This window comes from Bicyclus anynana, chromosome 19, assembly GCF_947172395.1.
Source record: "Bicyclus anynana chromosome 19, ilBicAnyn1.1, whole genome shotgun sequence".
In the NCBI taxonomy this organism is placed as follows: Eukaryota; Metazoa; Arthropoda; class Insecta; order Lepidoptera; family Nymphalidae; genus Bicyclus; species Bicyclus anynana.
This window is the reverse complement of record NC_069101.1, coordinates 7,941,932-7,960,189: the sequence shown is the minus strand read 5'-3', so window position 1 is coordinate 7,960,189 and position 18,258 is coordinate 7,941,932. Positions and strand designations below refer to the sequence as shown.

At 36.5% G+C, this 18,258-nt stretch overlaps 3 protein-coding genes across 4 annotated transcripts in view; 2 read left to right on the top strand and 1 right to left on the bottom strand.

Moving 5' to 3' along the window:
- The first annotated feature begins 1,253 nt into the window (after positions 1 to 1,253).
- Positions 1,254 to 4,375, top strand: LOC112045340 (DNA-binding protein RFXANK). Its single transcript, XM_024081487.2, has 5 exons — positions 1,254 to 1,542; positions 1,651 to 1,843; positions 2,953 to 3,082; positions 3,435 to 3,582; positions 4,133 to 4,375. Exons 1-5 carry the CDS (start codon positions 1,311 to 1,313, stop codon positions 4,180 to 4,182), a joined length of 753 nt encoding a protein of 250 aa, XP_023937255.1. The 5' UTR covers positions 1,254 to 1,310; the 3' UTR covers positions 4,183 to 4,375.
- LOC112045363 (2-hydroxyacyl-CoA lyase 1) lies at positions 4,269 to 17,671 on the bottom strand. 2 transcript variants are annotated; one of them, XM_024081515.2, is made up of 12 exons: positions 17,482 to 17,671; positions 17,259 to 17,377; positions 16,262 to 16,403; positions 15,225 to 15,382; positions 13,229 to 13,375; positions 12,408 to 12,630; positions 11,395 to 11,555; positions 10,190 to 10,375; positions 9,499 to 9,684; positions 8,445 to 8,547; positions 7,566 to 7,698; positions 4,269 to 6,032 (listed from the first exon to the last, which is right to left on the bottom strand). In XM_024081515.2, exons 2-12 carry the CDS (start codon positions 17,304 to 17,306, stop codon positions 5,813 to 5,815), a joined length of 1,707 nt encoding a protein of 568 aa, XP_023937283.1. In that variant the 5' UTR covers positions 17,307 to 17,377; positions 17,482 to 17,671; the 3' UTR covers positions 4,269 to 5,812. The 2 variants fall into 2 exon arrangements, with proteins under 2 accessions (XP_023937283.1, XP_023937282.1); XM_024081514.2 differs by lacking the exon at positions 17,482 to 17,671 and having other exon boundaries at positions 17,259 to 17,387.
- The window catches only part of LOC112045360 (sialin), a 34,767-nt gene continuing 33,913 nt past the window's right edge, over positions 17,405 to 18,258 (top strand). The window contains exon 1 of the mRNA XM_052887597.1: positions 17,405 to 17,559. Within this exon, the coding sequence (XP_052743557.1) occupies positions 17,448 to 17,559 (112 nt within the window). The 5' untranslated portion in view covers positions 17,405 to 17,447. The remainder of the gene's footprint in view (positions 17,560 to 18,258) is intronic.

Here is an 18,258-nt window from a genome sequence, read left to right as displayed (position 1 = left end):
AAAAACTTAATTTCCTTAATTTAGTTGTAAGTTTATTCTTTACAACTGCTTTATTGACAAAGATATATAGTCAAATTCTTTAGGACAAGACCCATTTATCACTGTGATCTTCAGCATTTTCGAGGAAATCAAATTAAAAGAAAATGGACTGTGATAGAGGTCATATAGTCTTAATACTTTAGTCAGTTGCTTGTTTAGTGTGAGGCAGCAGTGCCATAGTACTAAAGTTTACTCTATGTAACAGTTATAATTAAGTATGTTTTCTTGTAATTATAATACATTATATACATACATCTTCATATCCAAAGATAAGTGGGCTCCGCCCCCTTGCTCTTTCTATTGCTAAAGCGTTAGCTTTAGTGTTCTATGTTCTGTGAGTGTACCTTACACTTCTTTACACTACTGACAATTTGTCTTTTACATTCAAAGAGATGAAAATAATGTAATTAACGGATCAACAATTTTTAGGGCATGTAAGGAATGCTTATAATCCAGCAGAAAAGTGTAGTTGCAGTACTTCCACGCATGAGCTGTCACAAAAACTACTACAAACATAATGTGACAACTGGACAAAATCTGCTTTCTTGATGGGCATGTGTGTGTCTCGGAAGCTCGACAGAAGTGATATCTTAAACCTGCTGCAGTATGCGTGAGAAAAAGGAAAAACAGAGTAGCACCGCCTTAACGCGTTACGTTACGAAACGGTTTACTGTCTCCAAGTTATCAGTTCAAAAAGGACCTGTAGTCATGGTATTAGAGCTAACAGCTAAAACTTTGAATTGAAGTAATTTGCTACTTACATTGACATTAAAAGCTGATTTGTGGTAGTCAATTCGTTTTGTAAGTCTTGTTTTAATTTTTGTACACTGTCTACAACTGATGACATTATTAAATTTTTAAAAATAAAATATTAATTATGACGTACAACTATTCCTTTTAATATCTACCAGCTATATTAGTACATTTAGTACTGTAGAGTGTAGTAGTATTTTATTCTTTATATTATATTTGTATTGTTTCGAATTTCGATTCGATCGTTATTTTCAGAAGAATTTCAATTTTTCAAAATTCCCAAACATTTTTTTTGACATTCATTTATTTTTTATACTGTCATTCATATCGTAGGGTTACGGCGTTTTAGAGCATTTTTTCTTTTGGTCTGTGGTCGACGGAAAAGAGCTAGAACCCAGGGCCGTAAATCCAGTTAATAAGTCTGTTTAGTCTATAGCTATTTTTTGACGTTTGTGGGTTGGTCATAAAAGTCTATCATCTATGGTACATAAATAAATAAAAATTTAATCGTCGTAAAAATGGAGGAAGGAATATCTGTTCAAAGTGAAGGAAAAAGTATTGATATAAAACAGGAAAAGCAAGACAATGTCGATAATTTCAAGTGCGAATTTGATTCTGGAAGTCAAGACAGCAGCAAAAGTGGGAGCGGAGGCTATCAACGCTGGGCGCCTAATTTAAATGGAATCCGGAAAAGTGCATTTACGCCCTACAAATCGATGCAGTGCACCGCTTTGACTAATTTGCAGAGAGGTGACGGTTTTATCTTAATTCGTCGTATGCGTGTAGTGTTCTAAGTATATTGATTATCCTTTGTGAAGAGTTGGATTAGTTTTGAAGAGTTCAAGGTCGCGTTTGTAGGTAACACGCAGGCGCGAGTGCCCGAGGTAGCTCAGCCGGATTGTAGCTTCCACGCGAAGGCTGGCCGCGGAGAAATCACCCGTGACGACGTGAAACTGGAGCAGTACGTCGATATCACGGACGAGCACGGTCTTACGGCGCTGCACTGGGCAGCGAGCTACGGTCAGCTCAACAGCTGCCAGGACCTTGTGTGGTGAGCCGACCCGTCTATTGTCCACTTTAATAGGTCACTGAGTGGGTGTATCTGCTCTATTATATCTAGTAGTGTAATGCTTGTGACAAATTTATATCTCATCCTTTTGTTGTACTATGTTAGTTGTATCAGATATATTTAACTGTGGCTTATATTCAAAACAAAGACAAAGGTGAAAAACTTGAACTTTGTTAAATGTTGAATTAGGTCTTTTGTTTTAGTTTTTGAGATGGCTTCCATCTCAAAAACTCCTTCCTCCGTCCTTTGTGAATAAAGAAGTGTCTTTATTAAAATAAAGATGTACTTGTAAAAAAAATTGTTTGTTTGGTATTCTAATGATTCTAAACATTGGTTGAACAATAATACTACAAAATTTGTTGTAACAATTTTTTGTGACAACTAGCAAAACTTAACAGTTTCACATGTAGTTTTCATTCCTGTGGGAATATGGGGATAAAATGTACCTTATCCTGACATTAATCTATTGGTTAATGAATTTTTCAAATTGGTCCAGTAGTTTTGAATTTAATATGTAATGCATACAAAAATACAATGTTTCCTCTTTATAATAGTAGTGTTTTGTTCATGGATATCCAAATACCAGAGTTCTACATTTGATTTTGTGGATCTTGATTTTGCAGTGTGCATTAGTCAATAATGTGAAATTACAATCAGTAGACCATCTGAGGAAGAGGTTGAAGACTATAAAATAAATTTTGGAGAGTTTCTACAGTTTCGTGAAAAAACCTTCAAGCTTTTTGGATTTAGGCAATAAATAATAAAATAAATTCATTTGAATAATTAATATCTCAGAAGATTTAGTAAACTTCTGAGATATTAATTATTCAAATGCAATTACTAAGTTTTATGATGGTTCTTTTCAGTAGATTCTACATTCTGACTGCAGGTGTTATCACGCTGACAAATTTAACTATTGTAAAAAATGTGCAATCATCATTAATGGATGCCCATTGGAGAATAGGTCTTTTGTGTGGATTTCCAAGGCTAAGGTCATAGCCCCTGGAATGATGATTCTGTGCTTTTTTATGTTCACATCACAGATTTCACTAGCCATGGATTTTCATAATTATGGAAATATGTATATTTAGGAGCGGTGCCAATGTCAACATGAGGGGGCCTGAAGGTGAAACAGCCCTCCACCTGGCTGCAGCGGGCGGGCATCATGAGGTGGTCAAGTTTCTGCTGAATGAGGGTGCTGATTCTGATATACAAGATGATGTAAGATAATATAAATAACTTGGAAAATTTGGCCTTACTTTTTTCTATTTGTAATGAAATCTGATAAGATTAAAATGAAAAATAGTTATAATAATACTCAATACATATGAATAAAATTATATTAACGGATTTAAATGGGATTTTTACTGGAAGAAGGGCTTTTAGAACTTAAGATGAAAAAGTTTCCAAAATTCAGTTTTTCTTACATTCCATTTGTAGAGGCAGTGTTGCAAACGGGTCTTTGTGTTATAGTACTCTATTTTTGAACAATATACTATAAACTTTGCGTACAAAAAGACTATAGTCTGCTTAGTGAAGATTCCTAACTAAATAAAAAGTATTTTTCTTCTAGTCTGGCAGTACGGCGCTCATGTATGCAGCAGCTGCAGATTTCCCGTACACCTGCAATGAGCTTCTCATCCGAGGAGCTGACCTGACACTTACCAATGACTATGACCAAGATGCTTACACTCTGACCACAACCAACAACTGCAAACTGGGTAATTATAGCTAATTACATTTGTTTTTAAGAATCCCTGTAGTATACTATGTAAAATTTACATTAGTGCAATAAAAATGTATTAAAAAAAAAAACAAAATTTTTGGAAATTTAGATCACCAGAGATTGGTTGACAAGTTTGAAGTGCCATTTAGTAATAGTTAGATAATTGGGTAATTGACTCATATTAAAATTAATATAAACAATATTAATTTCGTATATTACGTAGAATAAGGATCCAAAATATATCAATATTAATCAATAAAAGTTAGGGATTTGATAGAAAAATTGTGTATTTTTACAATTTAAAATCATTTAAAAAAAAGTGTCCTATTATTAGATTGACTAGAAAGCTACCATTATTTAGTAGAGTTATGAAAACTACTTTGTTTAAATTAAAAAGGCATGGTACCTCTATATTTTAAAACCAAAACATTGAAATGTTACTCAAAAACTCACATGAAAAGGTCATTGATCAAATTAGATTGACTCTTGCAGTACAATAAACCAAGAATTTATTTATTGCATTTACATTAATGTTTCTTTTTCAGCTCAAACTGTGATAGAGAATTTTTTGATTGGCTGCCTCAGCAAGATGTAAAGGAAAGTAACCCATCCATTTCAGTTGCTTTGGACAACCAACACAATGGAATCATTTGCTTACAGAAGTTAATGAAAATACAGGGATTTAGTTTATAATATAACATATAATTGTATTTAATGTTTTAAGTTGAACTTATACAAACATGTGATGTGATGACTCAATAGACAGACAATATATGAATTAAATCTGACGCCATCTTTGTTTTACTTATTACACCTTTTCCAATAAATTAAACATTGCACCTAACCCCTTGTTCACACATTTATATAGCTTATCTGAATTAATTACAAATGCTAAAGTTTTAACAAACATTATATATTATAAAAATACAGATTACAATATAATATTTACAAATACAAAAATATATTTTATATACTCATCTAATAACCAGTTTTTTTTTATCAACTTTCACTAGGTACATAAGTAGATATTATGAGCAAAAATACAAGAACCCAGTTTTTGTTTGTATGCTTATTAAAATGTCTTGTTAACAAAATATTACAGACCACACCCATGATATAAACAATAGAACTTTATTTTTTGTATTAACAAGTTTTCGAAATAAAATTAGTAACACCAAAAATATGAATCCCAAGCATGGTTATATTTTTAGATCAAAGGACCTGTACACACGACGCCATTTTAGAGACTAGATAAAAACGGGATACGATGACTTAAAACAATTTCCACGTAATAATAAATACAGACGCGCTATACTTTAAAATGCTTTATAATTAAATTATAAAACAAATGTAATGAAGCTTCATATTCATACTTAATATAATAAATGCGAAAGAAAGTCTGTATGTTTATTATGTACAAAAGTTCAGTACCCGCGGTAGGTATACAGTAAGTAATACGTCGTCGTCGTTTAAAAAAAAATGTGAAGTAGCTATCCCACTGGCGATTTCTTTTTTTTTTTTTTTTCTCTTTATTTGGTCTACCAACAGACATACAAATAATACAATTATTAAACATAAATGCAAGAAGCAGAAAGATAAAATGCAAATCTTTTTATAGGTAAACACCGCATGCAACTGTCTAAAACTAAAGTTTAAAATTTATTTACAATATTAATATTTTAAATCATGACTGGTGCTGTGTTGTGAATACACAGATTTCTGAATAATAAGCTGTAAACCTTTGGCGCTTTTAACTTTTCAAAATCATTTGTAGTCCAACAAACGCTTGATGCTAAATAATTGCGATATTAAGGTAGTATTTATATGCAGCGTTTTCCCGTCTTAAAGTTAGAAAAACGCTACCGTTCACAAAACGCCAGTGTTATAGCGGTTTAAGCTCAGACTAATTAGATAAAGACCTGCCTCGCAAGACATTATTTTTCTGTCAACGTATATGATCAACGATCTTATGCGATTATAAACACTGTCTCTAAAGAATCGATGTTTCATAGTTTAAAATCGTGTCCGTCGGTTAAAAACCTCCGTAAAAATACCTTTTTATGTAGTTATATGGTGTAAAAAATGAACAAACACTGCTAGTTTAGTTTAAAATATGTATGAAATCTAAGCTAGTTTTCCTTAGAAAATGGCAGAAAATTTTGTTCGTGAATTTGGGTGCGATACTAGTCCTTATGTATTTAGTCTGAGGGTTTAAGTTATCGTTATCACAGTTTAGACTCAGTGAGCCAGTTGAAGGCCTGCGGCTTCCTGCTCGCCTGCGGGTCGATCAGCACGTTGATGATGCTGGGCCGGTCCGTCACCTTCACAGCCTCCTTGAGAGCCGCCTTGATCTCCGGCACGGTGCGGCACAGATGGCCGCTAGCTCCGAACATTTCCATCATCTTCTCGTAACGCACTTCTGTTGACAGCGCTGTTGGTGGCGTGCTGCGAAATATCATCAAAATTAAAAAAAAAAAACAAAATTCATTTATTTGTATTAGGCTTAGTTTATAAGCATTTTGAAAGGTCAAGATTATGTCATAATTTAATTTAATCTAATGGTGGTAATAATAGTCGAAAACTTAAAATTAAAGTTACGAGGGTTTCAAAGCCTCAATAGCTCAACGGTAAGAGCGGTCGGTCTCATCACCGAGGGGTGGTGGTTCGATTCCCGCCTCGTTGGTCTATTGTCGTACCCACTCCTAATACAGTCTTTCCCGACTAGTTGGAGGGGAATGGGAATATTGGTCATATTTAAAAGATATGGCAAATATTCGCCTTGGTTCGCCTTGGTTCGAAAAGAGCCCACAACAAACTCAGCCAAGGTTTATTTATTTTTGTTAACTACCATTTTACAAACTTATTTAAAACTAAGCACACAGTCATATAGTAAGGTTTAACACCAACACTATAATAAGATTTTCCTAAAAGCTTGCGTTTAATAAACACTTTGAACTTTTTGAGAGACAAAATCAAACGTTAACATCGTTATCAGCCCATATTAACCGCCAGTGGCGTGCATAAGATTTTCGAGTAGGGTAAGAAATAGAGGAGGCCTTTGCCAAACAGACAAAGTTGCTGCTGTGAACTTCGAATTAAAAACTATATAAAATATATACTAAATTGTCTGAATAAAGGCTAATATAATTATTAAATACCAAATCAGTGAATAGGGCAGCTGGTCATCACATTCCTTATAAATATTTTTTTTACACAATAGACATTGACTACAACCTCACCTGATGGTAAGTGATGATGCAATCTAAGAAGCGGGCTAACTTGTTAGGAGGATGAATGCACACCCCTTTGTTTCTACACGACATCGTACCGGAACGCTAAATCGCTAGCGTCAAGCCTCCCACCAGCCAGACCTGGACCAATTAAGAAAAACCTCGCCGGGGATCGAACCCAGGAGCTCCGTCTTGTAAATCCCCCGCGCATACCACTGCGCCTAAGACCACAAGTAATCTATACTAATATTATAAAGCTGAAGAGTTTGTTTGTTTGATTGAACGCGCTAATCTCAGGAACTACTGGTCCGATTTGAAAAATTCTTTCAGTATTAGATAGCCTATTTATCGAGGAAGGCTATAGGCTATATTTTATCCCCGTATTCCTAAGCCGTGATAGCCCAGTGGATAGAGCCGTGAAAGCCCAGTGGATATGACCTCTGCCTCCGATTCCGGAGGGTGTGGGTTCCAATCCGGTCCGGGGCAAGCACCTCCAACTTTTCAGTTGTGTGCATTTAAGAAATTAAATATCACGTGTCTCAAACGGTGAACGAAAACATCGTGAGGAAACTGCATACCAGAGAATTTTCTTAATTCGCTGCGAGTGTAAAGTCTGCCAAACCGCATTGGGCCAGCGTGGTGGACTATTGGCCTAACCCCTCTCATTCTGAGGAGACTCCAGCTCAGCAGTGAGTGGGAACCACGCGGGTGAGACCGCGCGGCGTCAGCTAGTGTATCGATACGTCACCATTGCGCAAGGTCGCCGCTGGCCTGCAGGTCCTCCATGACCTGTCGCTCGAAGCCGCCGTAGATGCCGTTGTTGTTGACGATGACGATGATCACCGGCAGCTTGTAGCGGAACATCGTCTCGATCTCCATTCCTGCAACCAGCAACCAATAGGCTAGTTGACACTTTTTTTTTTTAATATCCTAAAATAGCTCATTGTCATTCTACTATACTACAGCCTTTCTTGATGAGTACTATTTACCAACAAAGAAATTAGAAATGAAGGTAGAAAACGCATGTCATTTCATAACTTATTTATTTTAAATTATGTATGTTTTCTTTATAAAATGTTGTATAAGATATATTAACCATATCTAATTGTTATAAGCTTATCAATCACATCTATTTTCATTAATTTAAGAACAATTTAATTATAATTATTATTAGGTGTGAAATGACTAGTGATTTATACTCTCATTTTTAATTTGTTTTTTCATATGTTTTTGATTACTTGAAAATTTTAGTTTTGAAACATTCCTACTTGATTATATATTGTTGTGTGAAATGTGAAACTCAAGTATATTGAATAAAAGGATATAAAAAATTAATAAATGTATTTGGACGATACACATCGCTATTTAAGTGTACATTTATAGGTAGATGACAATTCTCAGTAGATTTGATTTTTTATTATAATAGGTTTTTTATGTTAATAAAGACCAAATTAGTGAATAGGCAAGCTGGTCATTGAAGCAGCGTGGTGGATCTAAGCTCCAAATTCCCTCCACTAATTAAAAAGATAACATTTATTTTTTTCTTTCTGTTATCGCCCTATATAAATTTTGTCTTAAAATAATTTAATTTAATGTACCTACTCTAGTTCTTATAGTATAGATTTACCTGAGAAGCCGAAAGCAGAGTCGCCCTCGACGCAAATGACCCTCTTGTCCGGAGCGTAGTCGCGGCACCACATAGCGGCCGCCACTGCGAACCCGGGACCCACCTGGACAACAACTAATTATTATGAAACGACACTAAAGGTGAACGTACACTAATCAGAAACAAATGTGTGTTGGCGCCCTCACTCACGACGATGGAGTCGCTATACCCGATACTTCCGTTGAGTTCCTTAACGATAAAAGTGCTTGGAGGCCGTTGGATCAGCTTCCACCTTCACACAGGAAGTAAAACTATAAGAAATTGTAATTGTTATCAATTGTAAATTATAATACTGTATGACTTTTTCATTTCAAAAGAGTTGAGAACTGTTGAGTTTCTTGCCGGTATCTTTTTTTATTTACAGGTTTGCCCTTGACTTCAATCTCACCTGACGGTAAGTGATGATGCAGTCTAAGATGGAAGCTGGCTAACTTGTTAGGAGGAGGATGAAAATCTTTCCTTTTCCCTTTCGGTTTCTACACGGCGTCGTACCGGAACGCTAAATCGCTTGGCGGTACGTCTTTGCCGGTAGGGTGGTAACTAGCCACGGCCGAAGCCACCCACCAGCCAAACCTGCCTTCTCAGCAGAACCTGCCTTCCGAACTGGTGGTAGAATCTTTACAAATAGTCAACTGACGTGTCAAAAGTGCTTGTAAATTGAGCCTACTTGAAATAAATGAATTTTGATTTTGATTTTGATTTTTCAATGGCCAGTTAACTCACGCCCATGGTCCCGAAGGTGCCGGCGTCGAGGCGGTGCCGGGACTTGTTGTTGAGCAGGATGCCGCGCCCGATGTCCATGGTGTTGGCGCCCTCGCTCACGACGATGGAGTCGCTACACCCGATACTTCAACGGCCAGCTAACTCACGCCCATGGTCCCGAAGGTGCCGGCGTCGAGACGGTGCCGGGGCTTGTTGTTGAGCAGGATGCCGCGCCCGATGTCCATGGTGTTGGCGCCCTCGCTCACGACGATGGAGTCGCTACACCCGATACTTCAACGGCCAGCTAACTCACGCCCATGGTCCCGAAGGTGCCGGCGTCGAGGCGGTGCCGGGGCTTGTTGTTGAGCAGGATGCCGCGCCCGATGTCCATGGTGTTGGCGCCCTCGCTCACGATGATGGAGTCCCGCGGGATATTCGCCTGCACCGCCTTGAACACTGCGTAGTAGTTCAGCGGCAATAATTTACTGCTTGCTTGCTCCTAAAAAGATTGTGTATTTTTATTCATCCGTCATCATCATCATCATCATCATTAATCATCATTGGCTAACTTTAAATGGTACACAACAGGGGTATGCTGAAGGCTCAGACCAATTATAGAAGGACCTGTATCGCACTCATAGTCACGAACAAAATTGTCTGTCATTTTCTGAGGAAAACGAGCTTAGATTTGGTATATATCTTATACTAAACTAGAAGTTTTTGCCCGTATTTTACACAATTCAATTACACAAAAAGGTATTTTTACGGAGCTCTTTAACCGACGAACACGATTACGACTATTTAACATCGATTCTATAGAGACAGTTTTTATAATCGCATTAGATCGTTGATCATATACTTTGACAGAAAAGTAACGTTTAGCGAGGCAGGTCCTATACAATAATTGGTCTGAGGCTGAAGGGGATGTTTGTTTCCCACAGCGCAGTAATCTCTACAATTAGTACTGATGGGTACATTTTAAGTTGTTCAGAAACCCTCGTTACCTCTACAAACTGCGTGTTCTTCTTCTGTTTCTCGCTCAGCGCCTGCCACCAGCTGCTGGTCGGAGCGAGCGAGAAGTTCTTCTCGCTGAGCTTCCGCGAGAGAGCCTCCACGAACGGCTTGATATCGGAATGTACAGCCACTTCGGATTTCACGCTGTTGTGGAATTCCTCGGGTGATATATCCACCTGTAATATAAATGAGAATATTAATATCTTGTTTGAAATTATACATATAAATATACTTAAACAATACACATCACTATCTAAGCCCAAAGTAAGCATACAGAGTAGCTTGTGTTATGGGTGCTAAGATAGTTGATATTATAATATTAATATACAATTCTATGCTACATATAAATACTTATATAATGTATAAATACACACAGACACTGGAGAACACCCATGCTCATCACACAAATATTTTCCAGTTGTGGGAATCGAACCCACGGCCGTGGATGCAGAAAGCAGGGTCACTACCCACTGCGCAACGCGGCCGTCAATACATATAACGCAGAATAGTCTAAATTCCACCTCTGATAATGGAGAAGCCGTTTCCTCATTGAAATAATTATGGGCAGAACTGCTGACCTGACGTTGGTCATCAGCACTCCCATTTGCAATATGTTCACTTCACATAACCTCACTTATTGCTTATACTTTATAATAGAGGAAACACCTCAAGCAGGTTCTAAGCTTTGCGTTTCAGGGATGGCAAATATACAGATTAATAATCATTAACAGAATGGTTAGACTATCTACTACAGTTCTACCCTCTAACTACAATATTGATCAAGGATACCGCTGATACCAGATAGAAACCAGGATTAACTATCGTATGGCAGAGGGGCAACCACGAGTGGAATCACAGACTGGCAACCGCTAGTAGTCGGGTTAAAAACGTCTTTTATAGCTAACCAACACTCCCCTTCTTAGCTTGTGTTGCCTCCTAGCCAAGAACTAAAAATGCAATGGCTGTATTATACGGATAATTCACTCACTAAACTTCTACATCACTATCACTATTTCACTATTGCACTATAACTATTTAACAAACTGAAGACGACTATCCATTCTGAGTGAGCGAATACAACTAAACTTATAGCATTGTTTCCCACCTTCCCAAGTGTACCGACTACGTGCCATCACATATTTGACCAGAGTCAAGTGATAGTTTCTTATAGGAACCCTGCACATTGACACTATACCTGTATAACTTTGGCGTCGGGCGCGTATCGCGGCGGCTGTCCGAAGTGCAGCATCCAGTTGAGGCGCGCGCCGAGCAGCAGCACGACGTCCGCCTGCAGCAGCGCCTGCGTGCGCGCCGTCGACACGCAGTACGCGGACTCGTCCGGTACCACGCCCTTGCCTGCACGGTGATTCATTTATTCTTTATTATTTATTAATTATTTATACAATTTATTCATTTATTATTTATTGCCGGCTCCATCTCTCCGCACAAGAACTTCGCAATGCTACCATTCATAAATGCGCGTATAGTTACCTATTTGAGCATTATTTTGTTCCAGAGTTATTTTAAAAGAATTTTTTGCGGATGCCGGGTCCATCGCGTGGTAGAGAGCAAAAACTCCAAGCAGAGTCCTGAACTTGTGACTACAGGATGTAGGGTTAAGGAATTCCTTGACGATCGATCAACACTCCCCGTTCTCTGCTCGTGTTGTTCTCCCTGCCAAGCCAAATTTGGTAAGATCCTATTAGAGCAGCTTTGGATACTCGTTCTAATATAGAATAGCTGCATTTCTAGAGAGGCCAAGGTCTTTAAACAAGTTATAGAGAGATTTTGCTGGTAATCCTTTCGCACCTACTTTTACAGCGTACATAGCCATTTTTAGTTAGTTCATTTGTTAGGTCATAATATTTATTCACTTTTATACTGTGGTCCTTCGGAATGTTAGTCTCCCACAACACAGTAAGCTCTATAAGTACTATTCGCTTAGTTTCTTTGGACAAAAGGAAAATGTCTGGTCTAGATCTCAAAATAGCGACATCCGCTGGGATTTTATAATGCTTCTCATATGTATGCATTAATAATATTTTTATTATAAATAAAATATTAGCGAATAAAAATAAAAATAAACTATACCAAAGCTATTCTCCAACATACAAAGAGTTACTTTGCCAATAATTATATTTCGTATTACCACGGAAATGGGAACTCCGCGAGGAAACTGCGGGGGGTTAAGCTATAAAAGAAAATTACCCATGGGTGTTGGCAAGAATGGCACCTTAGTAGCTTCCACCAGCTTGGACACAGCTTCCTCGGCCCGTCCATACGCTGCGCCCTTGCCGACTATGATGAGAGGTCGTTCTGCTTTGGAGAGCAAGTCTGCAGCTTGCTCCACTAACTCTGGATTTGGGTGAGCAAGTTGAATAGGCCCAGCATTGTAGTAGTCTAGGGGCACTTTGTCTTCGTCTATCTCAGCCTGTCAATCAAAAAGTTATACGTAATATCACAAACAAGTCCAGGTCAGTATACATAAGTACGATACTTGGCTATTAATTGGATTGTTGATTAAAATTAAATTTATATCTGCTGTTCTTTTGTTTTACATAATCTTCTTCTCGAACTACTTATCTTTTTCTTTTACTCTTATTGTGTGCTCCCATAAGTGCCATAGGCTTCTTATGGGAGCGTTAGCCTCAGTGGTGGCATCGGGGGGTTTGGGCGAGCGCAGAAGCATCGCCTGATGGGGCCTGCCCACGTCCGAGAAATAGTCTTCGCCGGCGAAGACGCTGTGTTAGAGTTGCTTGGGAAGCGTTGTCGGTCGACTTGTCATCGTCAGGGTCGTAAAGGACGTTTTTCGGGCGTCTAGATCTTCAATCGGCGTTGGAATCGGGAGTGTAGTTGCAAGCCTCAACCTCTAGTTGGTAGGGGTGGTGGCACCTCTCTCTAAATAAGGTTTTTGTTTCATATATTGGGCTATTGTGGCGAGATCTAAGTGTCCGTATATATCTAAGTAGTGTGAACTACTCATCACTACTCGACCAGGTGCAGAGGTATGAGGCTATATAGGTATTCACCGTCAGTAGCGTAGCAGGCATGTCTAGGTAGGAGACGCCGGGGCGGCCGGCGCTGGCGTAGCGCACCGCCTTCTCCACGTGCAGAGGTATGAGGCGCGGAGACGGCGGCCGCGCTGCGTATTTGCTATACATACGACTTGATTCCACCTTGAATTGACAATGTAACATACTTTGTAACCTTATTTTGTTACCAAGCAGCACTGTGTCCCTTTGTAAAGTAGTATTGTAGTAGGCACATAATTTATTTATTTATTATCATTCAAGCAATACATATTTTACATTATACAATATAAAAATTATACTAGTCACACTTTTATTATAAAATGCAAGCTATGGAGCCCAGTTTGGGCGTAGCTTTAGTTGTCGAGTGATAGGGAGATCGTTTTTATTATTTTTCTATATCATGCATGTAGTCATTTACCGCGTAGTAGCACTTTTCGACTAGAAAGTCCCTTAATATCTTTGTGAATGATTTATCTTTTTCCTCATTCCGTATATGGTGTGGCAGTATTATAAATTTTTAATGACAGTATTATAAATTTTTAATGACATAACATATGGGCTCGAACTGTGTAGTATTAATTTTGACGAAGGGTAAGCAAGTTTATTTTTGTTTTTTTTCATGAAAACGCTGTGGTTTATAACTAATTTCAACTTTTTTATAAAATTTAATTTTTTTTCTGACAAATTTGCATATTTCAAAGATATACATGCAAGGCAGGGTCAATATTTTTAGTTTTTTGATGCCTCAAGTAAATGGGCATACAACGAAGAATTGTATATACCATGTTTCTTGCATTTCTTGTAAAATCACTATATATATAAGAGATATATAAGATAAGAGGTGAGAGAGATAAGATAAGAGGTTTTCCAGTTAATATCACTGTCCACCTCTTTACTTTTATAGTGTAATAGGCAAAAAATAATAATCTATTTGTATACTTATTTATCTCTTTGATCAGTGATAAGTTATAACAATTTTATCATAATTTATGTAGATGATGTACAATAAAATCTAGCACAACATTATATTAAATAATTGAAGATGTTTTAATTTTATAATAATATGGATTCAAAATGAGCCTGTTTTAAATAATTATCTATTTGATATAATTTTTGAAATAAATTATAATAAGTCGCAGTAAATAGGTCAAAACCAGCTTCATCTAAAAAGTTATTTTTATTAAAGTTAACCTTGGTAATCTGCTGTTACATTCACAGTCTACATTCTTCTTCTTCTACTTCTACTCCAAGATCCAATTGAATATGCAAGTTCGAAAAGACCACATATCTGATATTATATACATACATCTTACATATAAATATCTAGTAACATGTTTAGATTAATTTTAAAATAAATAATTTTAGTAACTTTCAAAGGCTAATGCCAAAATGTATCATAATAGTTACTTTTAGAAATTATACACTGGTCTGGTTCAATTTATCTTTGTACCAAAAATCAAAAATAATTGGTTCAGTGATTTTCCTTGAAATGGTAAAAGACACACAGAGTTTTACAATATATTGGGATGGTGTTCCAATCACTGTTTATAATTCCTGCTACACTGCTGGATTTCCTCTTTCACTGTTTTCACAAAAAGCCATGATAGCCCAGTGGATATGACCTCTGCCTCCGATTCTGAAGGGTGTGGGTCGAATCCGGTCTGGGGCATGCACATCCAACTTTGCAGTTGTGTGCATTTTAAGAAATTAAATATCACGTGTCTCAAACTGTGAAGGAAAACATCATGAGGAAACCTGCATACCAGAGATTTTTTTAATTGTCTGCATGTGTGAAGTCTGCCAATCCACATTGGGCCAGTGTGGTGGACTATTGGCCTAACCCCTCTCATTCTGAGAGGAGACTCAAGCTCAGCAGTGAGCCAAATATGGGTTGATAATGATAATGATGACTGTTTAGATACACAGATTGTCATGGATTTGTTAAATGTAATTTTTTCAAGTTGTGTTTATTGTTGTATATATAAATACATACCTGCAACCACTCCTGGAAGCCACCAATACCCTCATGATCTTCGGGGCAGGAGCCGGCAATAACTAAAAGGGGCCAGCAGTTCACTTGTGCATTTGCCATGCCGCCTATACAGTGAAGTAGCCCAGGACCTGATACCACGAGACATACTCCTGGTTTTCCTGTAATTGAAAAATATCATAAGTATAACACAATAAGTAAGGATAGCATTATAGTCTGGCGAGATCGTTGATGACACTCCCATGATATGCGGGCGACGAGAGAAAGACTGCGCGAGTGTGAAATCGTGCGTGCGGGAAAGTGAGGTGCATCAGTCGTCGGTTACAAACGAAGTTGCCAACCTATAATTTTGTATTCAATATGTAATTTTTGTGATGTTACGGAACATACAGCGGTACATCACCCCGCACTAAACTATTGTAAAGTCTGATAAAAGAATTAACATTTTCATACAATTGTTTAGAATCGGCAGACAAATATAAATTTTTAGATAAAGAATTTCAGTTTGTATATTGGATTTTCTCTGATTTTATTTAAACCACATAAAAGCACTATCGAATAATCAATCTTTTTGAGTTTGCTTCTTTTGTTTAGTAAAATTAATTTGAATAGGTTAATGCCTAATCAGGAAGCCTTTGTCCATCAACTGATACTGAATGCCGAAATGCTTCATTATTTTACATGACTTCTGATTTAGTATAATGTTGTTCTTAGTAACCATTTATAGGATAATACAATACAATAGAAAAATCACATTATCATCGGACTGTGACTAAAGATACAAAAATGTATAGCAATTTTTAAACATTGTTTCATTGGATATTTAAGTTTTATTTCAAATATTTACATAAATAGTGACCAATTTAGATATTATGTATTATGACTAATATTATTAACATTAAGATCATATTAATCAAGTAATAATGGTTGTTTTTTGAGTAGGATAAAATAAAATAACTAAGCTTGTGTGTGAATGACTTGCTATAACAGATACTAGGTATTTAGTTCTATAATGTACTGTATTTATAAATATAAATTACCTGTTAAATATCCAATGGCTTGAGCGGCATAGCATGCAGCTTGTTCATTGCGCATGCCTACATATTTGAGTCCTGCGGCTTGTAATGCAAGTGAGGTTTCAATTACAGGAATACCAACAATCCCAAATACATATTCAATGCCCTGTGACACACAAATTATTTCTTACTAGAGAATGTCTGCTTTGTCGACTCGGAAAACTTATTTTTTACATGAAATCTCTAACCTCAGTCTTAAAGATTTTGTTGAATTAAAGTTAGGACAACAGAATTCAGACTAAAACTGTTATTTCACAAATATTGAAATGAGTTCCAAAAGGGAGGAGGTATTATGTTAGGCTGGATGTAAGTTTTTTTGCATGATTAACAAACATCTTTGCACATAGAAGATAGTCATAAAACTACAAGAAAGATTTGTTTAGAGAAAAGGGTCACAGAGTAAAAAATAAAAATTCTAAATCTGATCAGTATTCATACCTAGATCTTTTAAGCAATTTCGTTCAATCACCTTATTATATTATCAAGAAGATTATTGATCTATATATTTTTTTAATACAAGAATTTTTTTGTACAGCTAAGCAATCAGACTAAGGTAGGAGTAGGTAGGATAATAGTCCAGTAGTAGTAACTTCTATATAAGTTAGAAATTTTTAAGGGTTAAGAAGTTATTTTATTTAATTTTTAAGGGTATTTTCACAACGAGCCCGGGTGACATTTCAGATTTATTTGAGGTTACAAAGTAACACTTAATAATATTGAATAGGTGCTATACACTACAAAATTAGACAACACTTAAAAACAATCAAGTATAGATTCCAAAATAATCTTCAATACTTAGTTATGTTTATTGACATAAATCATCAAAGTCATTAGAAGGCATTTAAAAACTTGTTTAATGTAATAATATTATAATTGTATTGATATTTTAAAGTCGCCTACTTTCTAAAAATGCACTTATAGTGACCCCCACCAAATTTATGGGAAAGGTTTATGCACATACCTGTTTTTTTAGACTTTCAGCCAGTATATTGTTACCGTCGACCGCCATAGCTTGGTTCAATTTCCGAGTTATGTGTAAATTTCTCCGAAACAATGGTTGCGTGAATCGTGCTATACGTCCTAAGAACATTTTAAATGCAGTCTTAATAGGAATAAATTTGTAGAGGACAAAGTGCAGTGATATAAGAAAATGATTCCCCCTACTCTACTAAACATTAACTTACTGCGAGCGATAGGCACGCTCCTAAAACTTGCCGTAAAAAAGTTGTTTCTGTTTATCTTAAGAGCAATAAAACTTTCAGGTAAGCCAAGTTATAATTGTGAAACAACGTTTATCTTTGACCTCCGTGTACTCCACACGTTGAGACAGTGAAAAGGCATACATTTTATAGCTTTATCATTAACTCCATCAAGATAATTACTCAGATATTTTTTAATTAATAATTTTGAACTTTGGAATTTAATCGGTATTTTGCGCCAATCCATCAATCATACCACAGAATCTCATAGCACAGATCACTATAGACTAGAAATCTCATAGTGTCATAGAGCATAGACTCTAGACCAGCCGTTTTTTTTTACTGGCTTCACTGGGTGCTTCGACCATTAATAACAGGACCTGCCTCGCTAACCGTTACCCCTCTGGCAAAGATCAAAAATCAATAATCTAACGCGTTTAAAAAAACTCTTGCTATAGAATCGATGTTTCATTTCGTTGTTGTAATCGTTTTCGTCGTGTAAAGAACTCCCTAAGAATGCCTGTTGCTGTTTGTGTAGTTGAATGGCATAAAAAACGGCCTAAAACTTATAATTTAGTAAAAGATGCAGTAATGTTTTATTTGTAAGTATTTCTACCTTAGTTTTATGAAATTTGTAATAAAAACAATTTCTAAAAATAATCGATTCTTTTGACGGAACAGCAAAAAACGATCAAGTAATCGAATATTCTATGGATTTAATCTGTGGATAGTCTAAGTGATGTGTTTGTAGCTGTGTAAAAA